The 26661-nt window shown below is 42.5% G+C and overlaps 1 protein-coding gene across 1 annotated transcript in view; it reads right to left on the bottom strand.

Moving 5' to 3' along the window:
- The window catches only part of gmds (GDP-mannose 4,6-dehydratase), a 138363-nt gene extending 111702 nt beyond the window's left edge, over nucleotides 1-26661 (bottom strand). The window contains exons 1-4 of the mRNA XM_079221211.1: nucleotides 26546-26661; nucleotides 20172-20216; nucleotides 18733-18820; nucleotides 17470-17579 (exon numbers count right to left, since the gene is read on the bottom strand). Coding sequence (XP_079077337.1) covers nucleotides 17470-17579; nucleotides 18733-18820; nucleotides 20172-20216; nucleotides 26546-26644 — 342 coding nt within the window. The 5' untranslated portion in view covers nucleotides 26645-26661. The remainder of the gene's footprint in view (nucleotides 1-17469; nucleotides 17580-18732; nucleotides 18821-20171; nucleotides 20217-26545) is intronic.

Below are 26661 nucleotides of genomic sequence, written 5' to 3'. Positions count from 1 at the left end.
TTCCTAGGAAAGCAATAAATACAAAAAGAAACAAAAGCATTGTAACTGCCATTTGAGGAATTGTGCCGAGGCCTGCCCATCAGATAGGATCACATCTCAGCCCGACAGCAAGTGTCAACACACGTGGTCGGAAATGAGAGCGGCTATTGTCTGACGATCTCCCGGAGCAATTCCACGAGAAAGCAAACAACTGCATACCTCGATGACACTCGCGGGGCTCTGCCAAGTCAGCCCTGGCAGCTGCCCAGCGAGTCACCGGCACATCGGACTTGACGGTTTCTAATTGTGTTTTTTTTGCTGCCGTGTGTGGAAAAGCGTCCGTAGTGTCGTTGGAACGAGGAGCGACGCAGCATTCCAGGCGTGTACGATCTGCAAACACGTACGCCCGCCTGCTGCCGATGCCGTCAGCTCCCGCACTCGTGTTCTTCCTCATTAGAGTCACTGGGTGTGAGATATGACAACATTACGGATGCTTTAAATGTCTTGACACGTAAAGCCAGTACAAGGCTGCCTGTGTGTTGCAAATTTAACCGGCAATTTCCTCATCAAGCGTGGTTAAAAACGGCCCCGGCCTGGTTTGAACTGATCTGGTCTCCCTGAAGGAACATTTGATTTACTCCGGGACGAAACAAAGGCTTTGCCAAGTTGTTACATGGCTACATGGTGAATAAATACAGTGTTTGAGAAAGAACCTGCACAATAATTAAAGGAAATGAGATGTGTAAGATCGTTGCACATACAAAAACTAAATGCAGTGGACATTGTTTCCCTGCTGGCTTCCATTATTCTCAGAAGGAGAAACGCCTGTAAGTGCTGGTCCGGTTAAGGTTTCTGGTTTTGTGTTTGTGAATGTGTTCTTTTTTTCCCCCAGCTCCCATTGTCATGTCACTTTTTATTTCTTCAACTCCAGTAAATTAGGGCCTTTTTCTTTTTTGGCATTCTTTCCACCATTTCTGCGCCCGCACACATCCTCTCACTAGAGCCGGATGAAATGTTCTTCTTTTTGTTTTAAATTTAAAACAAATTAAAAGCATCAAATAGATGCTGCAACAAGTCATAGTTGACTGCTGTACTTGCTGACTTCTCTCTCTCTCTCTTCCATTTTTACAAAGAACATCCAGTTATCCGCCTTTTTTTGTACACAGTGTTTATTAATTTACCTATGTTGTTTTTAGCCATTTTGCTCATGTGTTTTGTCATACTGTATTGTATCTGTGCTGTTTGTGTCACGTGTGGACTGTGCTACTGCCTCTTGGCCAGGTCATCATTGTAAATGAGAATTGGTTCTCAATTGATTTAACCTGGTTAAATAAAAAGGTAAAATAAAAATAAATAAATAAAAATGTGTTTACTCAATATATAGCTCATGTCTACAATGTTATGGCTGATTATTTGCCAGTTGGCCAGTAATAAGAAAGTTTAAAAAAGAGGCTGAAAATAAGGTGTTTGCCAAGTTTACATTTCTTAAATGTATTTATTATTACATTTCATTTCTCTAAATTGCAGATATGCAACAACTTCAATTAAAATATTGCCCACGTCACTAAACACCGATTTCAAAATGCTTTCCATGAATCAACTACAATAAATCTATTCTTTGAAATCTGTCCTTTTCTTCCCAATCCGTATTCAATTGCAAGGCATAATCTGAAGTCACATAGTCGTCACTTATACTTTGAGGTTAAAGGTTTACTTCCTGACACGGAGTTTGTTGATTTATACTTTGATTTTGTTTTAATTACAAAAAATCTAATCATTGTAACTTTAGTTTAAGTATTTGGCTCCTGACATTCTTTGTGTGACTGCATATTAAATAAAACACTTCCCAGAAACCCTTGCCTCCATAAACTACTACTAAGAACAAAAACCCCACAACCTCCTCCCGAACCCATTGTTTTTGAGTTTTAGTGCTGTGCCAGTGGTCAGCTGCATGTTGCCTGCAGTTTAACGAGTCACACTCTAAAAACGATAAAATTAAAATCACAAAATCATCTCCCCTGAAGCAATGTCTTAACAAGTCTGAGCGCAGCGCAATTACGGAATCAGTATCGTGCCAATTCTGTTGAGAATAATAAGGCAACACTGACACGGAGCACTCGTTTAATTACAACAAGGAGAGGTGCATTCAGAACGTGATCCATAAATCAGCAAAAATGAGGAACAGTAGCGTTGAGGCTTCACATGTGGTTAGGATGGGCCATATTTTCTTACTTAACCCGCAAGTCCAAGTCAATAAATGAGAGCAGAACCAACTCGAAAACAGGCCGACAACGATACAGCTAACTATGTCAGTGTGTGTGTGTGTGTGTGTGTGTGTGTGTGTGTGTGTGTGTGTGTGTGTGTGTGTGTGTGTGTGTGTGTGTCTCCCCCCAGGGTAGTGAGCTGCTGACTGACACTCTGGTAATGTCTTTGAGTGTCTTGAACCTGAGCAGGGTCCACACACACTGAATGAACACACCTGAGAGAGAGAGAGAGGGGAGGGAGAGAGGGAGAGAGAGAGAGAGAGAGAGGGAGAGAGAGAAAGAGAGAGAGCGAGAGAGAGAGAGGGAGGTCTGGCTCTCATACGTTCCCTCGTTCTCCGACGTCTCGGCTGCCAAAGCGATGCAAGTTAAGACACAATCCAGAGCAACAAAAGACGCTGCAAAACTATTCTGCAGCAGCAGGCATCACCAGCTGCGGCGGCTCACACTGTACCTTACAGACGGTTGTATATTCAGTAAGCTATAAGGTTACCGTTTTTAATAACTGCACGTTCTTTACTTGATTGTTGTATCCAGTTTCCACTTTATTGGATACACAAGAAATGCATTAGAAATTGCTGGCTTAGTTCTTTGCCCATTTTTTTTATATATATAAAAGAAAAGCAAACTTTGAGTCATGCAACATTAAAACTTTTGTTTTCTTTTTTAATTAGCAGCAGTCAGGGATATCGAATTTAACGCCACACAAATACACAATTCACTTTGTGAAGCTTTAAATGTGTAATTGTTGTTTGGTTAGAGTGTCAGAGAAGTATTAAGGTATTTTAAGGGTCATATTGTTCCTTTTATTCTGGCCACCCGTTTAATTTATTCGTATTAATAGAGCCTGTTTAAAAAAAACGTATATGCAAAAGTCCTCCGAAAAGTGAAGACACTTGAAAAACTAAAATTGCAATTGATTGTGAGCATAATCTCAAGACACTTTATGGACTAGATAATTAAAAAGATAGTGAAATTACTATTTAATTAAATGGAAACGTGATAATAACATGGATGTTACACATTTCCGATGGCAGAAAAGAGTTCCTGCTCTAATAACTGTGAAAACAAATGAATTGTACCTAAAATAATAATGACTCAAGTTTTATAAAATAAGCTATGTTTATTGTTTTTAATAGGTTTTAACATTGTCGAAAGACTTCTACCCGGTATTTAATATTGTATGTCTAGCAATGTACACTGAGATCCTTCTGGCCAAGATAATCCCAGCGTGAAAGTGTCATCACATCATTGTATTACACATTAAAAGGCCAAATATGTCGGCAGCATCCAGTCTTTCAAAAACTGAAAGCTGCCGTCAACAATCTGATCTAATTATTAATCTCGCCTTTTTGCCGAAATAAAGATTGCTACTGATCTAAATTACAATTGTTTACTCTCCGCGAGAAGAGCTATGCGCATGAAACAACTTCAACATGTTCCCAGCAGCGTCTCCACACAGACGGCATCACACCTGTGTGTGATGACGGTGGAGGTTCTGGCGGAGCGCGGGTGTGTTTTTTTAATTATTTTTTTTATTCGAGTTCAACGGTTTACAGCCTCTCTGCCCCGAGGTACGACAGTTTAATTTGACTATAATAAGATCGGCACGACAGATTGGTTTCACTGCAGAGGGGCGAGTCGCTTGACTTTTATTGCAACAGTCATCACTTGGAGACTATTATTGTAAACGTTTAGCTGTGGTGGTGGCCTGCGCGGGCCACACATGTACATCAACTCAGAGCTTGGATTACTGAGCCAGAGCAGATATTACCAGACCCGTGGCACGGAGACGTAGGAAAGATTTAGCATGGGAAGATCAAAATCCCAGGTGTGTGTGTGCGTGTCTGTGTGTGTGTGTGTAATGGTCGTCACTGTCAAAATGACTGGCCGGTCAGGGGAAAGTGTGAATACTGTGTTTGTGTATCCATGGCTTCTCCCTCCCCCTTCCCTGTCATTAAGTTCATATAATTTGGGGAAGGAATGCTTGGGGGAACAGTTAGGAATGTCAGGGGACCCTCGAGCTTCACCGCTGAGCTACAGCTTCAGCCTGACATCCCGAATATGACGAGGTCACCTACAGCAGAGAAGAAAGGAGAAAAAAAACAACAACGCGGTCTATAAACGTATTTGTTACGTGCAAAGTGCGCACACACACACACACACACAGACTTTCTTGTGTCATTTCTTGCTTAACTCTACAGTATGTAATGGTTTAGCGTGCATGTGGTTGTGTGTGTGCGTGTGCGTAAAGCAGAAGAAGAAAAAAAAAAGTAAAGAAAACAGCAGAGTGTTTTCTTTGGAGTTTGCCCACACAGACGGAGGAGAGGGGAGATCATCTCTTGACTAATCGTGATCCGTTCTCTGTGAGATAGCACTTCTCGTCGCCCCCTCACTCTTCCTCCTCCTCGTCATCTTTACGACCGCCATCAGACACGGCTGCCCTATCACGCGTTCCCACACGAAGGGATGCAGACATATGCGCGCTCTCTCTCTCACACACACACACACACACACACACACACACACACACAGATAGATATCGCTCATATCCCAGGGTCACTTGCTGCAGCTTAAGCATGTCTGCGACGCGGCATCCGCTAAGAGGGCACTTTCACAAGTGATTTACACGCCTGAGAGAGGGGCCCCGTCGCGGCTTCATCCTAAAGAAAACAACTCGGAGATGTTTTCGACTTCAACATGGTTTCCTGCTCATCCCTGACTCGGCGTCACGGTCTGCTGGCCAATTAGCAGAACATTACAATTCGATAATTACTCTCATTTTTTTTTTGGCGACAAAGCGAGGATCTGCTGTTTGGGTTTTGGCCTTTTTGTGAAGTAAACAAGCAAATTGAAGACGCCTTGGACTCTGGGAAACTTGTGATGGGCATTACTGGGCACTATTTTTTATTTATTTTAGTTTAGTATGAATGTCTTAGGTAGTTAACTAATCAATCCCACCACAAGGTCCATTTAGTATCCAAGGTCAATTTGTTTTGCCTTTTGCCCAAAAATAGGACTTTTTTTTTTAATATTGGCCGATATATATATATATATATATATGTGTATCGCTCAGGCGCTATTAAAATTAAGTAAAAATTGAATAATCAAGAGATTCCTTGATAAATAATGAATCAACTGCAACCCCACGGATAACCTCAGCTGGGTCTCTGTTTAATGATTATGCCCTCGTTGACTGACTGATGCGATAATGATGATGAAACCTGGTTGGATTCAAACAAAAACAAATGCAGGAATCCGTCTGCAGGATGAGCTCAGGGAGGCCGAGAGGTTAGGCGCTTTAAGTCAACAGTTGGAAGTCGGCCGCCTCTCGACAGCTCGGTGCTCGTCTGCCTCACATGTCCGCCGGCCTCTCCCCGCCGGTCCGTCCGCCCAACCTGCCCCGCCAGACGCCAGCGGAGATGATTGATGGCACCGTGGAAAGCTGGAAACCATTCTTCTCAAAGTGACAGCGCTTCAAAATCACAGAGCCATTGATCACACTTTGCCGCTTCTCACACTGCCGATACCTGCACTAATGACGATAATAAAGAGGAGTAGTCGCAATCTTAACTGCAATCCTACAGCCGCCTGAGGGCGAGGAGCGACACTTATAGACGCTTTTTTCTTCTTTCACACCTCACCACAGGTCCAGGTCCTACACCTAAACTTCCCACTGTCACCAAGACGGAAAAAGTGAGAGCAGGAAAATGGAGAAAAACAGTGCAGATAGTTTGATTAATGATCTTTTTTCTTCTTCTATTATTTGCTACTCAAACATCTGGCAGCAGGACAGAAGGTGCACTCACCTGAAGAGAGGGGCCTGAGGATCAATACACATGTTCATCATTATTCATATTATTTCCCTCATAACCCGTTTGTAGTATATGGCCAGACGTATGCGTGTACATTCTTGGCTGTATAAGTTTGTGTACTTTTGGTCTGGGGCTGCTTTCAATGGTTTGGGATAAGCCTCACAAATTATAATGCAACAGTATAAAATGGGATTTAAAATTATATTTAATAGTGTGCTCCTTGTGTCATAAGTTTATTAGAACTGCAACGATCAGTTGATTAATCAATAAGTCGAATGATAGAAAAATGACTATTTTGATAATGAATTAATCATTTCAGTATTTTTATTTTATTCTTTTTTCAGCCTCTCAAACAGGGATGTCCTACATTTCTCTGTTTAAAAACCTATTAAACTGATTGTCTTTAGGTTTTGGACTGATAAGCTCCATAGAGAGATGGTTTTGTCCCAGTTTGGTGTGGGATTACTTGACTGTCCTGCAAACAGCTCTGACCTAAACTCCAGCAACACCTTTGGGATGATCTTGCCCAAAGCGGCAACATATCTGACTCAGCACTTAAAAAGATGGAAACCCAAAAAAACGTGGCCGCCGAGTAGTGTAGTCACGAGACCAAGTCATTCAGTGTATTTATACACAAATTAAATGGATAGTGTTACACAATTGTTAAAATTATTGTTAACAAGGTGTTATAAAAATAGAAGTTAACATTATTACTATAATTAAACTGTAAAAATACCAATTAAGAGAGTTTGCGTGCCGATGCTATGTTGTTGAAAGGGGCACAATGTCACAAAAGTTGCATCAAAACGAACTAAATATGAGAAACCAAAACATGGACTGGCAATTGGGAGCAAAAATGTCTCCTGTGGGCCAATACAGGAGATTCATGGGAGGATATGATTGTAAAATCCTAATTAGGAAAAAGTTTTTGAGCCGACATTTAAACGCGTAGCCTGACTCATAAGGACGTATCTGAGATGAGATGATCAGTGGAAGCCCTTCAGTGGTTTGTCTCATTTAAAAGTAATATTGTAATTTCATCAACTGCCAAAATATCCTTGGAGTCAAAACAAAGCACGTCTCTCACTCCGCTCGCTGTTGATGGATACGCGGTACATCCCTCTCTCGGAGAATAAAGGCCTGTTTGTTTGGCTGACAGCAGACAAGGTAAGAGTGGCCCAACCCTTCATGCAGGTATGACAGCCTGATTTAAAGCTGCAATTAAAAACACACATGCAAAGGCAACAGCGGCCGCCGCACACAAAGAAGCTACAGATACAAAAAAGTAAATTCCACGCTGTGACATAAAGTCTCTCCATAAAGTCAACAAAACAAAAACAATTACACTTGTCAAGATCAGCATCTCATCGCTCGCCCTCTATTCAAAACTCTCCGCCTCTCCTCTTCTTGTTTTCGTCCGCCTTGATCAACATTCCATGATGTGGGAATCACAGCTCATTACGGCCGGCTTTTGGAAATAGATCGCAATCCGAGGAGTGCCCAACAGACGCGCTTCGTATCCGCAAGCGTGCTTTTTAACCAAAATAATACAGGACCGATTACAGATAATGACACTCTTTAAAAAAGGGCAATTTACACATTTTGAAATAACAATTACGCCGCCCTGCCGTTCATCTCCAAATTGGGTTCAACAGCATCATTTTCTTTTCGAAACAATAGGCCCGGGATCTGACTGCGGGGAAAAAACTCCAAACAAACGTCTCTATTACACAAACATGCAATTACCAGGGGAAGTGTGTGTGCCTGTGCGTGTGTTGTGTAGTATCTACAAGGGTGTGAGCACTCAGCAGAGAGTGGGCAGCAGCAGCAGTCAGGACTTGTGTTCACAGATTAGCAACAATGTTTACATGTAATGAGCTCATGTCGCTTGAACGAGGCTGCATCCAAGCGTTGGAGTTACGGTGTAAATAAGAGGCGGCGCTGATGACAGGAGGAGGAGATATTTTGACTGATTGTCCTCATGAAATATAATAAAGTCAAGGTGCTTGACGCAAACAAGTGAAAACGGACCGGATAACTGCACAGATCTCTTTCACACTGAGCCGTTCTGCTTGTGTGTTTACAGTTGGTGAGTTTTCTCACAATAATCCCTCTGTACACACGAGACAATGTCTGTGCAAACACCAGCGTGTATGGTGAGTGAAAAATACCAGATCTCTTTTGTCAACTGAGCTGCTCCGGTGTTCTTTGTGTAATCTCATTCAGAGTGAGCGGTGTGTCCACACAGGTGTGATTTACTGTCCCTTCTGGCAACGCTAACTGAAAACTAGCGCTAACGCGAGACAAATGGCGCACACAGCACACGCATGGAGCTCATCCGCAACACAAACTGTAGATATACGTCACCTTTGGGTGCAGTTGCCTCGACGATACAGCTGCAGCTGAAGCATAAGAGGCCATTTAGTGGAGCCAGGATGTCAATAAGAAAGCTCAAACTCCCCCGTGACTGGCTATATTAAAGTACTGTAGAGAATATTAAATCATCCAAATGATAGAAATAAACTGAAATAATAGGGTTCATAGATATACAAAGCATTCACATACAGTAATCCTCAATCTTGATACAATGATATAATAAAGATAGTGAGAAATGGGATATTCTTATAAAATATAAAAGAATAAGATGTTGAGGATCTGAGCTCGTTACATGATGGGAGAGTAATTAAAATGGTCACAGAACTATTTCTAGGTCTTAGCATAGACGTTTGGTTTGTGCATCGGCCCGCAGGATGGTCCATCTTTAAGTGGCGTGGCAACCGAACGGTTTAGTTTCAAGGTCAAACTCGCCGACTCAGCTTAAAAAAGGTAAATTTAACCCACAGGAGAACCACATGTGGATCAATTACACACACAGCGTGTTACCTTGAATTCTTGAGGAAAGCGTCTCTCGCAGCGACTCAGACAGCGTGAACGGCGAAACGATATCAAAACATCCGTTTTGCACTTGCAGTAGTTCTCGTCCGTCCAGGCGTATGCTCACTTCTTCCGGGACACCTGCGTTGACGCCAAGTCCTCACTGTTCAAAAAATCTCAGCACATAAACCGCCTCAGACGTGAGCGTTTTCAGATAGTTTTGCTGTTGTTAAAGGCAGTTTACTTCAATTTAATACAACATTTTTTTCAGATACAAATAGTCATTTTTGTTGTTAACCATCAGTGCCCATTCATAAACCAGCTCCTGTACCGTCAGAGTAAAGGCCATACAACTCATTGGAGACACTTGCATACAAGTATAAAGACATTTTGAAATGTTAAGACATGTTAACGTGATATTGAGTTTGTGATAAAAGAGTTCACTTCATCAAATTCCTTTTACAGCTTAAGTGCTGTCATTACATATTTTCTTTGTTGATTATACCTTTTTAACATCAGTCAGTCCAAAGGTTTTCAGGTCATGAAAATGTGTTGCTATTTGTGGTGGTTCAAACCCTCGCTTCTGGCAATCAGGTATTTATAATATTGAGATATATATATTTATAGATATAATAAGGAGCGGAATACCACAACACTTAGATGTTAATTATAGGTTAGGTCTAATTATCAAGGGTGAGAAAAAGAAAAAAGTCTTTTCACAGAAAGGCAGATGACTTGGAGTTAGCTGATGTCCCGACACGCCTCGTTCACAAGCAGCAGAGTTCCAGGTAAATCATTACAGAGCATGCAGCACGGAGCTATGAAGATGGTTACTACTGCCAAATGTCTTCCTGGAGGACATAGCAACAGGAAGATTGATGTATTTGATAAATATTTAGGGTAATCCCTGGTTACTGTCTTCTCACCCTCTTACCAGCTACACCCAACTAAATGAAGCACACCGAGATCCGAGTGTTTATTGTGGCGAGTTATTGTATTCGACAAACACACTCACAGGCTGCTGTCAATCACTCAGCACAGAGGTAGGACACGCAGGTGAGAGGGAGGCAGAGCGCTAGGAAGGAGACTAGCAGATGAGGAAAACAGTGATAATTAAAATACAACAATGCTTTCCTCAGTGGACCCATGTTACCATGTTGTGTCTCATCCCTGTCTAACGTTACAACCTGTTCCTCTTCTTGTTTCCGTCTACTTTTCACTCATTTGACTGAAAAAGATGAAAATGTGGCACTAACTTGATGGCTGGAGCCCTGCAGCATGCCTCCCTCTCATCCTTCAGCCCATGTAGGAGCTGCAATGTGACAGACTGACCTGCAGAGGGCCTCGTCCAGACCTGGAGTCTGAAGGAAAGCTTTAAACCTAAAGCTGGAATAAGTATCTTCATTATCAATTAATCTGCTGATTATTTTCTCAAATAAGAAATAAAACGATGTTTTTGTTGTCTATGAAATGTCAGGAACATTGTAAATGTAGGTTTACCAGAGACCGATGCAGCAACTTATTAAAGAATTTAAATATCTCCAAAACCAAAAAATATATATTTATTGTCACATAAAATCAACACACTTGAGAAGCTAGAAGCAGACACAAGTTAGTAAATAATGAAAAATCAAATATTATATATATCTATATATAGATATAGATAGATATAGATGTATATCTATCTATATATAGATATAGATATATATATCTATATCTATATATAGATATAGATATATATATCTATATCTATATATAGATAGATATATATCTATATATAGATATAGATATATATCTATATATCTATATATATATATATGTTTTCAGTCATATTTGTATAGCTCTACAAAATTACTTTTCATAGAGTTTGCATCCTCTAGATTAAAATTTACAATAATATCAAACAGTAAATCAAAACAATAGAAAAGCTGTAACCACTGAATAGTTAGTGGTAATTTTGTTATAGTTAGTGGTCATTTTGTTTTGCTTAATCTTAATTGGTCTATTGTGAAAACTGTGGATTGACTAATATATCAACATTTAAAGCACTTATGAAATTCCTGGCTTATTTTAATTAATGTGTTTGTTTCTATTGATTATATTTTTGATTACTTATAATTAAGTTGTTAAAAACCCGCCTGAGTACATTTCACTTCCCTAACCAGACTGCAGTTTGGTGTCGGGAGTCGTCACACCGCGGCTCACTGCTGCCATCTATGACTCACAGGTGAAACTACATCTGCACTGTTGACTTTGGCTTCTGTGCGACACAACGAACAAGACAGTTGATCTGGAATACTTGAGGTTTGATTTAAGATACAGACTTAGATGCAATCATATTTAGCTTCGTGATACTATTTATTGACCCGGTGTATTTACTTAACAAACCTCAAAAAGCCCCTCCCCACCTCCCTTCCTTTCCCAAACTGCATGTTTCCATGTGTTACAACTTTGCTGGAAAACAGAAAAAGAACTGACTCATGAGTGGAGCAACGACTCTGACCCACAAAGCACAACCACAAAACATTCCCTGACTCTGGACGGGGAAAGTGCAGACTTGTTTCTCTTGGCACCAAACAGGCTATTCTTAAGCTAAAGTTCATTTTCAATCCAGGCCAGGCAGGCTGCCTCGTGTGAGGACCTAACCTTTCCAAACAGGGATTGGCCGGCTCTGGGAGCTATTCTCACCGCCGACTACCAGGCCACCAACACGTCCCGGTCCTGCGAACTCAATCGGCAGGACGCATGAGAAAATGTGGGCTCAGAGATTATAATGCATCTCCTTTTGGGCCAAAACCACCAGGACCCTGAAAAGGCAAGTTTAAAACAATGGAAAACATGGCACCTTAAAATGCATGCACGCAAACCGCACACATGCAACTAACTAATGAGTCCTGAGAGACAGAAAACACAGATCGGTGGGGAATGAGCTAATTTGGTTCCAGGCGAGTCTTTATCCCGGCGAGATACACACAGCCGCAGCAAGCGTGCCACTGAGGGCTGATTGGACGGGAGTAGTATAAACACCAATCACAGAGTGAGTAAACCGGGCCGACGGGCAGCGCAGAGACCGCTCATCACTCACGGAGGGGTTTCGACGCCGTCCTGTGAAAACCAGGCTTCTCTGAAACTTGGGAGAAACTTGTTTATATCAATGAACTTTTAAAAGATCATTCAAAAACGTGTTGAGCCAAAAAAAAGAGGAAAATTAAAAAAAAAGGAAAATGTTGTCCTATGAAAACTGTTCCTCTTAAAAGAGTCCAGATTTTCTTCAAACCTTGACAATGCTTTTTGAGATGTTTTTATAGAACACGATTTTATCGAACTCTTTGAGACGTTTTTATAGAAAACAATTGATGTTTCCAAAATGATTATCACCGTCTATGAAAACTATACCTGTAGAGATAGATTTTTGATGGGGTTCTTTTTTACCCTTATGTTTTGCTGATAAGTACAAGTAACTATATTCCTCCATAATGTCAGCTTTTCATGAACTACAGAAAAGCAGTCTTGTTTTAAGCTTTGCAACAATGCCTTCTTGAGGTAATACGGGTTTTAAATGTTATGTTCCTCTTAAGAAGCAGGGGATTTGGTGTTTACATTACAACATGTTTGGCACCGAACTGTGAAAGCCATGTTTCTCCAATATGTCTGATATTTATGACTTCATGATAAACATCTTGTTTTAAGCTACGAGACAATGCGGTTCTGAGGTAATCGGATGGGGTTTTTTTTTATTAGCGAAACAAATAAGAGAATTTCCTTTTGCATAACTATCCTCGCTGTTAAACTTTCTGACAATGCATTTCTCACAGAATCCAATGAGTTTTTAAACTAACTTGTCCAACAAGCAAGAAAGTCTTGGATTTATTGTTGCTATCCCGCTATGGATACACTTTTTACCTTTTTCCAACAGAGTTTATGAGCCTCCAATGAATAATCCCAACCCAAGCACACAAAGTTATGTTTTTTTTGGAGCAGAATTGTGTGTAAAAAAAAAAAAAAAAACAATAGTTTGAGGTCTAATAAGGCAGGAAATTGTGTGTCTAAACACTACAACATTCCCTACCCACACATCACACACACACATACATACTGGATGACGCACACAGAGTCCAAACAACTGAATCACATTACTCACAAGTTGCGAGGATTGCATAACATGCCCACAAACTATAGTAAGTAGTGGTATTACCGCCCGAGTATGAGAGCAAACTGCTGGCAGGCTGCACAATAGCCGCTTCAGGCCTGTAAACGCATCAACACGGCGAGTTAAAAGTGCAGAGCTTAGTGGGGAAACAGGCGTGTTAAATCTTGTGTGTGTGTGTGTGTGTGTGTCTGGCGTGGGAGCTTCTGCAAACCCGGATGGGGGAGAGACCAAAGGCTAGCAGAGAGAGAGAGAGCTGCAAGAAGATAATAGGAGGAGGATAAGTCCTCCTGAGGAGGAATTCGGATATGGATAATGAAGGATATAGATGTAGGAAGTCTGTCTCATGGATGCAATCTGCACTTGTCTTCAGAAGCCATCAAAAACAATAGAGTGGAAACCGACAATCGTACCGTCCCACCTCCCAACACTCTTTCCACCTTCTCTCTCTCTGTCTCCTCCCCCATTCTCCCAGTCATGTGACAGCTGCAGGTGGGAGAGCGCCGTTGAGGGTTTTGTTCGCGGCGTTCCCGCAGAGCGCTTCATTGGGAGAACACAATGGGGTCGTGTCGGACCCTCGGATGCAGAACGGATTACCGAGAGCAAAGTGAAAGCACTTCCCCATATCACGTTTGTTGTTCATTCATATTTAATGTGTGCATCTTCCAAAATATTTGGTAATTTCTTTTGGGGGGGGGGCGGGGCAGTTCACCTGTTAATTAAATAGTAACAGCAAAACGATCAGATTCATCCACACTGTATGTTTGTGGTGTTTTGTATTTTAGCACTACTAAGAACACACTATATAAAACGCAAGATGAAGGTTTTAGTCATTGAAACCCCTCAAACGACGCTGATTACCTGCACTCCCACATGAATCCTAACTGACTTCCAAACCGTCACTCAAACTTGCATTCCTGAAGGTTTCTGACCTGAAAAAGCAACAAGACACAGAAGAGGTTTCCGGGTGAACTGTGAAAACTGGTTTGAACACATTTCCGAGCAAACTGGGATGGACGGACTTCTTTTCTATTGGGTAACCAATAGAAAAGCTAGCGCTGCGCAAGAAAACGGTTAGCTTTCGGTATTAAACAAGAAAGGGCTCAGCTTTGTGAAAAGCTCAATCACAGAAGCTTGGCTGGAGCGACACATGGCCGGGAGGCAAACGCTGCCTGAGAGGACAGGTTCTACCCACTGTACACATAAATAAGATTGTATGTGGATATCGAAGCATCAATTTCAGCCCACTGACTTCTGTGATCACCCTGATCCTCCCTGTAGCGCCACCGTGAGGTTGGAAGTTTGGATTTGAGATGAAACGTGTCGACAACATTCAGATGGATTGGTTCAGATATCCACGCTGTCCGCAGGATGAATCCAAAAAACATGGTATGATCCTCAGACACCATCAGATTTAAACTTTACTTTATGAACAGATATTTGCAAAACTGACTTTGTCGTCCGCACTTTGTTTAGTAATAATCATCAAATGCTATCATACAACATTTGCAATGTCTAAACACCATCATGCCGCTGGCTCAAAACACCACAAGCAGTGGTGGCTGTGGACCTTTTCCTCTCTCACTTTGAAAAGTTTGCAAACAGTGTTTGTACAATTAACCTTCTGGGCTTCACACTCAAACTCTTCGGCTGATGCTAAATGGTTACGATCCATCCCCCATAGTTTATACTACTTGAGTTAGTGCGGAGCACTTTGATAAACAATCCACCAGGAAACTTTTCTTTTACAAAATCTTCTGGCCATTTTTCCTGTGGCTTATGAAAACATTAGGGAAGAGTTCAAACTGCTGTTGCAGTCATATAGAAGATACATAATATCCCTTCTGTGTTGTCCGTGTGCTGGTCTTTTGATGCTGCAGCTGGCTGCCTCTCTGGCCCTCCAGCGTCCGTCCGCTATTCCCCGTCCACCTCCGCCCCTGCAGCATTAGAAAATAACCCTCACTCTGTTCTCAGTGATGACTCTCTGCAGCGGAAACCAGCACCCACACACACAGACACCCCGTCACAAGCCGGTGCCTCGACTCAAGTCATTCAGAAGGGATTCCCTGCTAGATTCTGGGAAAGAAGAGAGAGAGAGAGATGCCGAGTCGCCTGTGTGAGTGATCTTTTCCTCTGTGGTGGGACAGACTGGAAATTGCTCAACGCCACTGCTGCCAGTAACACAGCCGCCTCAGCTGTTCAGAGCGGGCAGCATGTGGTGAGGGAGAAACCAGAGCCAGGTTTATTGGTGTGGAAATAAATAAACTCAGGGCAGCCTCGTACAGGTACGTTCTGTCACTCCAAGAGAGTGTGTGTGTGTGTGTGTGTGTGTGTGTGTGTGTGTGTGTGTGTGTGTGTGTGTGTGTGTGTGTGTGTGTGTGTGTGTGTGTGTGTGTGTGTGTGTGTGTGTGTGTGTGTGGCCTGAGGATGATCTACCATGTGGGAGGTGGGAGCAGAGTCACGGCCTCTGACCACAAAGGATGTGGAGAGAGGAGTCATCGTTATCCTCCCTTTTCTCCCACTCTCTTCTTTTTTATCCCGTCTGTCTCCCTTCTTTCCCTCTTTCTTCAATCTTAGTCCCACTTGTATCAGCAAACAATTATCTTCATGAGGGAGTTATCAATAGTTTTTCAATCAATCGTTAATTGATCTAATTGCTACTTAAAGACTAATTAAAGTCCAACACTAACTGTACTGCACTGTAATTGTGAGTCCAATAGCTCTTTTGTAGTTTCCATTTATTCATTTTATATACTCTTTTTAATTATTTTACCTTTTATATATTCTTTTAACCTGTACTTCATTCTGTCCCTGCTGGGGATCAATATCTGATTGTAATGCCCTTAACTTGCCATCTTGTATTAAACTCCTGCATTATTTATTTTTATATATATTTGAAAATGAATGAGATTATTGGAACTATAATTCATATACCTCCTGTTGATTTACTAAATTAATTAGTTATCGAAATTGGTACCCATTTCATCCAAATGTGGTTGGATTCAATGAAGAAACTACTACTATTGAAGAGCAGAGTCTCTTGTTCACATTACAAATGGCCTCATTATCTTTGATCTGACTAAACTCTTGGTTCCGTATCCCGCCCAAACCACCATGGTGAAGGAGGATCAGTGCTGCCTGGAGACTGTGTCAGATCCCCATGGTGGTGGTGTGTGTGTGTGTGGGGGGGGGGGGGATCTCATGGGATCACCGGTGGAGCTCCGAGACAAAAGGGACATTGTGGCACAGACTGACCCGTCCAAGAAAACATAGCTTCCTGTCCCATCAGCTCCAGCGTCCTCCGCACGAGCGGCTCACTTCCCAGAACTGAGAGTCCTTTTTTGACATCATCTGCTGTTAACCATTCACAGCAGCAGTCAGTACTGACTGGCACTCAAGCACAGGGAACTAAATGTGGTTAAAGACTGGTATCCACTAGGTTTCAAATTGACTTGAACAATAATGACTTTAATAGACGAGATTTCCACATTTAGATGATATAATGAAAACCAAAGTAAAGTAGGTGTTCGAGGTTGAAAGTGGTGTGTTGAAGGCGCTACTCGTGATTTTGAGCCGATTACTTCCAATTTTTGCACACCTTGAATTACTGCAGACAAAGCGCAACAGTTGTTGGAACCATTTGCTTTCTTTGCAGTCGCTGGCTATAACTCTTGTTAGCTATGTGCTATGAAAATAAACTGGAAAGGGTGTGAAAGCTGTTTAACGTACTGGGTAATGCTTCTCAAAGTTCCGAGAAAGACAGACTTATCAAATCAAAGTCGGAAAAAAGTAAAACTAACAAAATGGGAGTGTGAACATAGAAAAGAAAGTGACTCACCGGACCTCTGTAGCCTTCTCCTCAGTTATGCTCAAGGCTACAACTAGCATAACACACCTGAATCTCCAATTGTACTAACTAAATAACCAAATCTAAAATTACCCGCTTCGGAATGTCCTTGAATGCATCAGTAACTGTTAACACAGCTCAAAAACCCATTATCGTGTGTTGATGATCGACATAAAACAGAAATAAACAGATCATCACCCAAAATGCTTTGCAACCTCTACCACCACCACACATTGCGAGTCATCGGGTCGGATCTCACTGGAAACATGTGACAAGGCGAGTGCTTCATGGGACAAAACAGAAACCAGGTTTTACTTTGCATTCACGGAACAATCTCGTTCATTACTCCTGTTGGGCCGTTATCGGCTCGTTTCCATTGTTGGGCTCTTCAAAACAAAACCCATGTGCAGTGGAGTGATTCCGGGAAATGGGAAGGAAAGTTAACACTGTTCATCAGCAGAGAAAAGGGAGGTCTTCATTTGGGGGAACACCGTGAGATGCGGAGACTAAAGATCCATGAGAGTGCTGGAGATGAGGTCACACTACCTTGACGTGACTCTGAGCGCCCAGGTTGTAGATCTCCGTCGGCTTCACCTGGTTGATGATTTTCACCAGGCACGTGCTGTCAGTCAGATCGCCATAGTGCAGCTTCATGTCTAACAAAAGAGGGCGACACACGCATAAGGACGCACTCCGGGCAATTCACACTTCACGTTACGGCTGGATCTACTGTGAATTAAGTTTTCATGCAAATTAATTCACTTCAAACCATTATTAGCCAGATCTGACATGTGACAACCCATTGATTAAAGTTCACAGCCCTCTGATTCGGGAGATAAGTCCACTCTGTTCTGGTGTGTTATGGCCCGGATCAAGGGGACACGTCAAGAGCAGATACACCATGGAGAGAGAAAAAAATATATTTAATTCGATCAAATCCAATTAATTAGATATAAATGAAACGTTAAAACCCAAAACCGTAGTCTAATTCCCGAGAAAAGCCAAAAGAGCACATGCAGGGTTCATACACATTTTGACCAATGGATTTCCATGACTTTAAATCAAATTTCCATGACCAAACATTTTGTGAAATCTTGGTGTATACATGAAAAAGTGAGAAAATGTAGTATTTAAACTAACAATGAGAATTCCAAAGCATACAGTAAACCTTAATGACACAAATGAATGACAATAGTTTGATTAAAAGAATAAACATTTATAGATATAGCGTATGCCTGCTTATATTTTGAGCATCTTTCTTTTAAAAGCATATTAATTATTTCAAACTCATGAACGACATGAACATATGAATATAACACATTTCCATGACTTTTTTCAAGGACTTTTCCAGGCCTGGAAATAACCATTTTAAAATTCCATGACTTTTCCAGGTTTTCCATGACCGTCAGAACCCCGACATGAGCGCTTCCGCCGTAACTGTAGCGCCATCTGCTGTAGCCCTCCAACATAACCCAAAGATCCCAAGAAAGTAAGTCTCAGACCAAACTCCATTTGGACCCCAGTTAGTGGAGTCAGTAGAGTGTGGTGTGAAGGAGGTGGAAGGCAAAGCATGACGGTAAACTAAGCCAAACAAATGCAAAAAGAAACCTGAACCTGGTGGGCCTGTGAAGAGGAGCAGAGAGAGGGGTGTCACATGATATCCTGATAATATTTTTCCTACCAGTCGGCATACTGGTTCTGTCCATGTCAAATCTGTTATCTAGTGATTTCGGTTTGGTATGCAACATCATTTTGGACCCGCCACGTCGTCCATCTTTCGACCGGCTACGGTGTAAACGGGATACTCACTGCCTTCGGTGTGCGTCTGCGGGTTCTGGTAAAGATGCTCGATGCGACCCGTGTTGAAGGAGCTTGAGCGGCGCATAATACCATGAACCTGGGAGAAAAGGAGACAGGGTTTGTGACACCGTAAATATGATACAAATTCTATTCTACACATAGAACCAGTGGAAACAGCCTGCCACTGTTGAATGTGTATTTGAGTCACTGGTGGAGATCCAGTTTATGGAGATCGGATGGATTCAGTTGTTTAGATTATCTTACATTTGGGGCGTTGGTATAAATGTCCCAATGTCTTGAACACTCTTTGTGTCCCAGTCAATCTCTAGTCTCGTCATGTTCGCTGTGTGTTTTTCTATGTACTTTATACATTTACTTGAGTTGATTGGTTTACAGTACAGTAGTTTTCGTTAAATGTGAAAAGATGTCAAACATGATAAAGAGGCCTATACTTTGATCTGTTGGGTTTCTTTGCGCCGCATTCTGTATCGCAAAAAAAGTCGATGTAACAATATTGTGTCTCGCTGTGTTTTTAAAGCTGCCTGTGATGTGTGATCTGTACTTCGTGTTCTGAGCGGGACGTGTGCGGAAGCTCTGCTCGGGGAAGATAACAGAACCTGATCCAAGGGGAGTCCCTCAGTGGGAGAACGCTGTGGCCTGACCTCACTTCCTTTATTCACTGTGCACTTCCTGCCTGCGTGCTCCTCTTTAATGCCACCCCTCCCCCTCCACACAAACACACACACACAACACATACCCCGACCCCCTCCGCAAGCAGCATCCCCAACCTGGACCGAGTCTGCTTCACCTCTGCTGTCTCCGAGGCAGGCGGCAGTTGGCGAGGCTGACTCGGCAGTCTGGGACGAGGGTGTGTGTTGTGGAGAAATTAAGTCATGCTGCTACTGTCAGGGAAACACAATGTGCACTGGTGCAACGTGTATGTTTATTCAAGCGAGTCCAACTGAACGTATCGGCCCTTTTCGTGGGCGTCAAACTGACGGCGAAGCCTTACGTAGCAGCAACAGCTTGTTAACCTCCAGGATGTTGACTTTTTGTTATTTCTTTGCTCCTAAAAAACACATTGCGCAGCAGGTGAGAGTTAGTGACCTCACTCGTATGACCATGTAATAACAACTGTTTCCCTGTTAATGGTTTGCCCCAGGGGTAAAAGGTGAGGGGGTCAACAGGCTCGAAGCGGCACACAGGGTCTTATCAGGGTGAGGCGAGAGTCAGTCGGCGTACGAAGCCCCGATCCCGCCGGAGCTCCCACACACAGAGCAGCGGCTGGACGAAGCTTATCGAGGGAATGTCGCTCTGCGCGCGTCTGCGTTCGCTGGCATTCGCGAGTGTCTGCGTTCGTTTCTGTGTGTGTCTGTGTGTGTGCGTCTGAGCTTTCACAGGACAACTTCTTGGTACCGTTTAGTCGGCAGTCTGGATTTCTGGCTCACCTCGTAGCCTTTAGCGAGCAGGAACTCAGCCAGGTAGGAACCATCCTGAAAAGACAGGAGACAACACCAATTAAAAACGGTTAAAACGATTGGCTTGTACCAACGGAATGACAGCCCGAGTTTGGGAAAGCTGAACTCGAGATATAAAAAAAAAAAAAAGTAAAAGATTCACGCACTTTTCAGTCTTTTTTATGAATCAAAAACTGATTTGCAAACAGGCAGGACGGAAACAAATGTAAAAAGACATAACAGTATAACAACTAAATAATAAACAGCTAAAAAGATTTAAGATAAATGCAAAACCTTTTCATGCAAATAATTGATAATGGTCAATAATTTGAATGTAACAAGCTGTCAGAAAATCAAGTAGGTAAGCAGATTCATGGCTAACGCGTCTTTACGGAAACTCCTCGTGTTCAGTGAGGTGTTGATGGTCTCAAGTATGGACGATCATTAGTATATCTAACAAGAGACGAGCGACAACAGAACATGAGGGTGTGAGTCGTAAATACTCCTTTATATTATTTCATTCATTCAAAAATGATTTAAGGAATAACACAAACCGATGTCCAGATGTAGTGTTATACCGGACATTTTTAGTTGGAACCTTACAGAGGAAACAAGCTGGAAAACCTCGAAATGGTCGTTAAATACAATTATCCTTGAATTGGCTGGTGCAGTGATTTGTTGGAAAGTAAACCTGTGCATTGTTCACTCCGTCGTGACACAATGTGGTAATGTTTTACGGTGTTGGACCACAACCCTCCTGAAACCTCCGCACCACAGCTGAATGCTGGATCATTAGCTGAAACATCCACACGAACCAGGAGCTCTGGGCAGACGTTGGGCCAGAGAGAGAGAGAGTATGTGTGTGTGTGTGTGTGTGTGTGTCCTGTCAATAAGGTCTTGTTCCCCTCACCCGTGTTACTCCTCGTCTTTTTGCCCTGCTCAGACTTTCCGACCGCACATTCTGGAACATTCCAAACTAGTCATTGGCATTCATCCCTCAATCCCCCTCTCACACACACACTTCGAGATGGAGGGCAGGGCACAGAGGAGGAAAAGGTTTAGGGGGGCCAAAGGTTGGAGGACACCCAAGAGCCTGTGCCAGGCAGGAACATGGCTGCTCCTGAAGAGCGCTGTACAGGTGGGCAAAGTCTGGCATGGAGCAATTAGCCCGTGGAAGCCTTACCCTCCCAAACAGACAACTCGAAGCTGGAAAAACACAGGTAGTTGTAGCAGGGACTTCAACTCTCAGGTTAAGTTCACAGTGAGTTGCATTAAAGTGGAATTAGCCGATTTGTGCGCACGCACGCACGGTTTATCGGTGTCTTCAATTCAAAGCATGATGAAGCCTATTTTTTTTTATATGGTTTTCACTCCTTTCTGGCAGAACCGACTATACTTTATATATCTGTTTATTTATCGCAAATAATATTGCGATAACGAGATTAGAACCGTTCAAATCGGGTATTGCATACTTTCCTCATTGACCCAGACCTCATGGCTGCTGCTTGAACACCCTGAAGATGGAAGCCAACACTTGGGGCAGTTTTAGGATTTTAATTTAGATTCACACTCACACACACACACACACACACACACACACACGTCTCACCTCCATTATGTTTTTACCCTCAAACAAAGTTGAATGGGCTTGAAAATGCTAACCCGCCGGTAAAATCATCTAAAGACTCACAAAATGCAAATGTTTTTTTTTTGTTTGGTTTATGAATCTGAATTCATGCCTTAGTATTCCTCTAAATCATAGTCATCATTTTCAGTTCTGCAGGTTGAGCTCCCAGGTCGTGCGGTCGCTGGCACTAAGTCTCAACCTGTTTCTGGCCAGCTCTTTGGGGGGGCGGTGCACGGGCACTGGCAGCCCATCGCCCGTCCCCACGGCGTTCAAAGCTCCGGCCGGTGTCATGCTTTCCTGCCCCTGTGCCAGGGTCAAAGCGTTTCATGCCAGACCAATATGGAAAGCAAGCCTGAAGAGCTGCAGCTCTGTTTCAAAACAAGAGGCTCCTTTGAGGCCGCATTAGCCCATAAACCCTGGCCTCACCTCGCTGTTTCCTGTTATGGGGAGCTGGGTGCTTGGTGGGAGCGTGGGGAGGAGGAGATGGGGGGGGGGGAGACTGGACACTCACACAAACACACAACTGTGTGCTCACCTGCTGGGTCAATGTCATACCACAAACTCCTCAAAGGCTGATTTTGGCCTTTGACACAATACGATTCTCTGCACTCTACAGCACTGAAGTTAATCAATAAGCTGGTTCAGGGTAAAAGTTAACTGAAATACAAGATGATTGACTAACACTGGAATACTGGCGTTACGAAAGTTACCGATTCCCTCCACTGCATGTTGAGGGTTGTCTGCAGTAGCAGCCACCGCCTGCACGGGGTGCACGAGTGTTAAACCCCTGCTGCATACAGGTACAGGTGTAAAATATTTTACCAACAATAAACAGAGTTCTGTGAATTCGGTATTGATCATTATTTCAAATTTGGCTAAACAGACATTGTTTTTTAGGTTTAAGGATTCCAAATGTTTTCATCCTAAAAGGGGCTTTAGTTAAATGTATATGTATTATTCCAGACACTAGTCACGGTAAATCCTTTTAAAAACAAAATCTTAGAAGATACTTCAAGGACTGAATCGTGTTCAGCTCTTTGGATGCATAGCTTTGTGTGAGTTGCAATATATTCTAAATACTATTCAAATGTTCATGTTTTGTCTTTTTCTGTCCTCCTTTCAGGATGTACAAAAAAAACTTGAGAACTGTAAAATCTCATTATCGAACAAAAGTCTATGAACAACATTCCATAAAAAAGGCAAGAAGGTAAACAAAGGGAAAGCAGCAGGAACTAAAGCTCATGTTGATGTTAGATGTGTCTGAAAAATGTTAACAATGATCGCTCATCAGAACTGCCTCCACTTTCCTAGTGCTACCATTAGCTCCAATCAACGTTCCCATTATCATCATTATCACATCATCATTGTGTGGTTTCAGAGAGAGGACACATTTATATCAGAAGTGGCACCAGTGTGTGTGTTTAAATATAAAATAAACATTCTTTCATGTCATGTTCTACCCTAGAACAATCTAGAACATAAAACACAAAAAAAGTTCTAAACAATATGAGGGACGTCATCAGCTGACATCTGCTAATCCTGATTTTAATGAATGAACCAACAATTTCATGATGAAGTCGATCCTTTCAAATAGCTTGTTTTGCCCGACCAACGGTCCAAAACCTTTAACATTTAGTTTACCATTATTGGGGAGAGAAATAATTGCTAATTTTCACAAAGAAACGCTGTTAAATGTTGCAATTTTAACATAAGTGTACAAACTGACCTGTATGTGAAAATACAATGTAGTGAACTCTATGAGCTCTTTAATCGTTATGACCATCACCACAGCCGCTGTCCTCTCTTCAGCCAAAGAGAAGAAGGGAGTGTGTGACGGCTTTGCACAAACCTCAGCACTGTGGCTTTAGCACCCCCTGCTGGTGGAACAGGGAACCATTGGGGACAGTACCAAAGGTATTACTGGAACTGCGCTGTGACCTTTAACACCTAGTTAAGGTTAGATCAGCTGCCTAACACACTTGGCGAGCAGCCCCGAATCTCTCTCTTTGACTCGAGCCTGGCGCTGAAATAAATAAAGAGACTTCTCTGGTATCAATATGACTTCACTTACTTATTGTACAGGATGCAATTATAAAAATGGATTTGAAATCCATACATCTATGTGTTCGCTTCAGCTCTCTTCCTGTCCAGCCACAAGTTAGCAGACTCATTCAGATGAGGAATCAGCCTTGAAGGAGCCATCGGCAGCCATTATGAGGGACGGAGGAGCTGTGTGCACGAAGCCTTAGCTTTATGATTATTATTGCTGGCACTCGCTCAGATTCCATCTCGTGCTGCTAACAGAGGAGTCCGTTAAAGGAGGCGAGGGAGGAAAATGAGAAAAGGGTGCCGAACGCCAACAAGAGGATGGAGCACGGAGGCTTGTAGGATGAGCTTCAAACAGCTCGAGGGGGTCGTATCGCAGCGGCGCGTTGTTTTCCCAACCAGACGAGCTGTAGAAAGACGCGTGAACCTCGGAGCCAAAATAAGGTTTTTACTGTCGAACGGAGAGACTGGACCTGTCCTCTTCGTAACCCCGGGTCGTAAAACAGCTCTATCAGCCAGAGCCCCTGCGTCGCTCTGCAGCCAAATGCCTTGGCGCTCAGGTGGTCTCCCATAACTCACACTCTCTCACGCCGAGACGGCAGTCAAAGATATTCAGACTGAGCAGCATGCTGCCCTGAAATTTATGAACAGTAGTTAGCCAGCCGAGTTATGGCATCACTGTGACCCTGACACCCCGGCCAGCGAGTTCTGAGATGGTCTATCCAGATGGGCGCGGGTATTCAACGATAACAGCATGACCGGCACTATTAAAAACATATATATGTTATGCTTTGTGTGCTGTTAAAAAGGTTGACAGAGGGGTTGTGGAAAGTGCAACTTGACAATGACTTTCCAGGAACTTGGGATGGTTTGGCGGACGGGGTCGCGTGAACCAAACTGTGACGCATTACCCGGATCTCTGCTGATTCCTTGCTGCTTGTTTGTTCTATTTGTGTGCGCGCGCACACACACACACACACACACACACACACACACACACACACACACACACACACACACACACACACACACACTAGTGCTTCATATCTCTATGCTTTCTGAGGAGCATATACACATACACATATACATATACATATATATATATATATAAGCATTTTACCAAATGTATTGATATAGGACATGTAAATTAAATTGTATTTATAGGTAAAAGGTCAGTTTGAACTGTCCCGATAAATATCCAACATGTCAAGGTACTTCTTGAAGATCTCAAAAGGGAAACATTTCGTGCAATAGATTACGAATAGACCGATTACTCAGTCGGACGATTAATTGGTCATTCTGAGTGGTCAGCAAACGTCTGCGTTCACAAGAAATACGAAAGGTCTACAGACACATCTGCAGCAACTTTCTCAGTACGGCTGCTGTGGAACAAACACCAACATTATTCAAAATATATATATTTATGTAAGTTTCCAAATTTTGGTTCTTTCTCAGAAACAAGTAGATCTGCTGACAAATGTGGTTAAGTGAACTAAAACGTAATTATTCGCTACATCTTCCTTAACATTTAAAAAGCATGCACTGCAAACAGAGTGCAGACTTCCTTGAGCAAACAGACAACCCAACAATGTTGGTAAATGTATTAAATCAGTGTGTGTTGCAAAAAGAGCATTTGTTTGCTCCGTTGCACACGTTGGAACCGAAATACAACATCCATCCCAACGTTTCTACAGACTCTACAAGCAAGCCAAAGCTAAAGGAAAGGAGGAACTGAGGAAAGGATGGATGGTTAGGATGGTTGTAAGACGCAATGTATGGACATCCCTTGCCACAGAATCTAGTGTCACCATAAACTATATGTGTGTGTGTGTGTGTGTGTGTGGGGAATAGTTTATATTACTTTCTTTGTGAAAAAGAGCAGCTTGTCATGTCAAATGACTCAGATGCAGTGTCATTTAACCACTGGCTATACGGGTATATTTGCATAGACGGAGTAATCTACACTAAGATACCGGTACGACAAGTTCCTCAAACTTGTATTCCTTCTCGTAAACATCAACGGTGCTGATGTTTAACTTGACGACTTCCTGGATACCAGAGCAGGTCTTTGACTCAACTGTATTGTAATATGAGAAGAAAAGATTTCTTCTTGGACAATAAAACATTTCCATTTCCTTTTACCAGCACCACGGGCACGAGCATGAATGGTCTGTGTGTATACTGCACTCTTATCTAGGCTTCATAGTCATACCGTTCTATTAATTAATAAAAAATAAAAAAAATAAAAATATATATATATATATATATATATATATATATATATATATATATATATATATATACTACCCAGAATGCCCCATCCTTCACCATTTTTTTTTGGTCCATACTGTCCATCCTGCTCCAACTCCCAACAGGCTAGCAGCACAACAACAACATCATCATCATCATCATCATCATCATCATCATCATCCCAGGTACCCTCACGTAGAGGTAGCGAGAATGATTGACAGGTGTAACAGCTTCTCGGGTCATGAGACCTTCACTGACCTCCTGAACGCAGTAAATGCAACAACCATTACTCTCATCTTGAGACACTTCTTCCTGAAACAGGTTAACATTACACATCCCCTCCGATACAACACAGTTGTTCCATTTTCACATGATTGCACGACGTCAGCTTCAATAAAAAGGGATTCGCGCGAGCCACCCATTGCAAATACAGGAAGCCTACCTGTCCGGTGATGCCGGTGATAACAGCCACCTTCCTCTCCTTCTTCTGCTCCCCGCCCACCAGGGAGCTGACGTTAGCGGACTCGGAGCACATGGCCATGTCTTCTCGGCTGTCGC

Source organism: Taurulus bubalis (genome assembly GCF_910589615.1).
Source record: "Taurulus bubalis genome assembly, chromosome: 7".
NCBI classification, from domain to species: domain Eukaryota; kingdom Metazoa; phylum Chordata; class Actinopteri; order Perciformes; family Cottidae; genus Taurulus; species Taurulus bubalis.
This window is presented reverse-complemented; position numbering and strand designations above follow the sequence as displayed.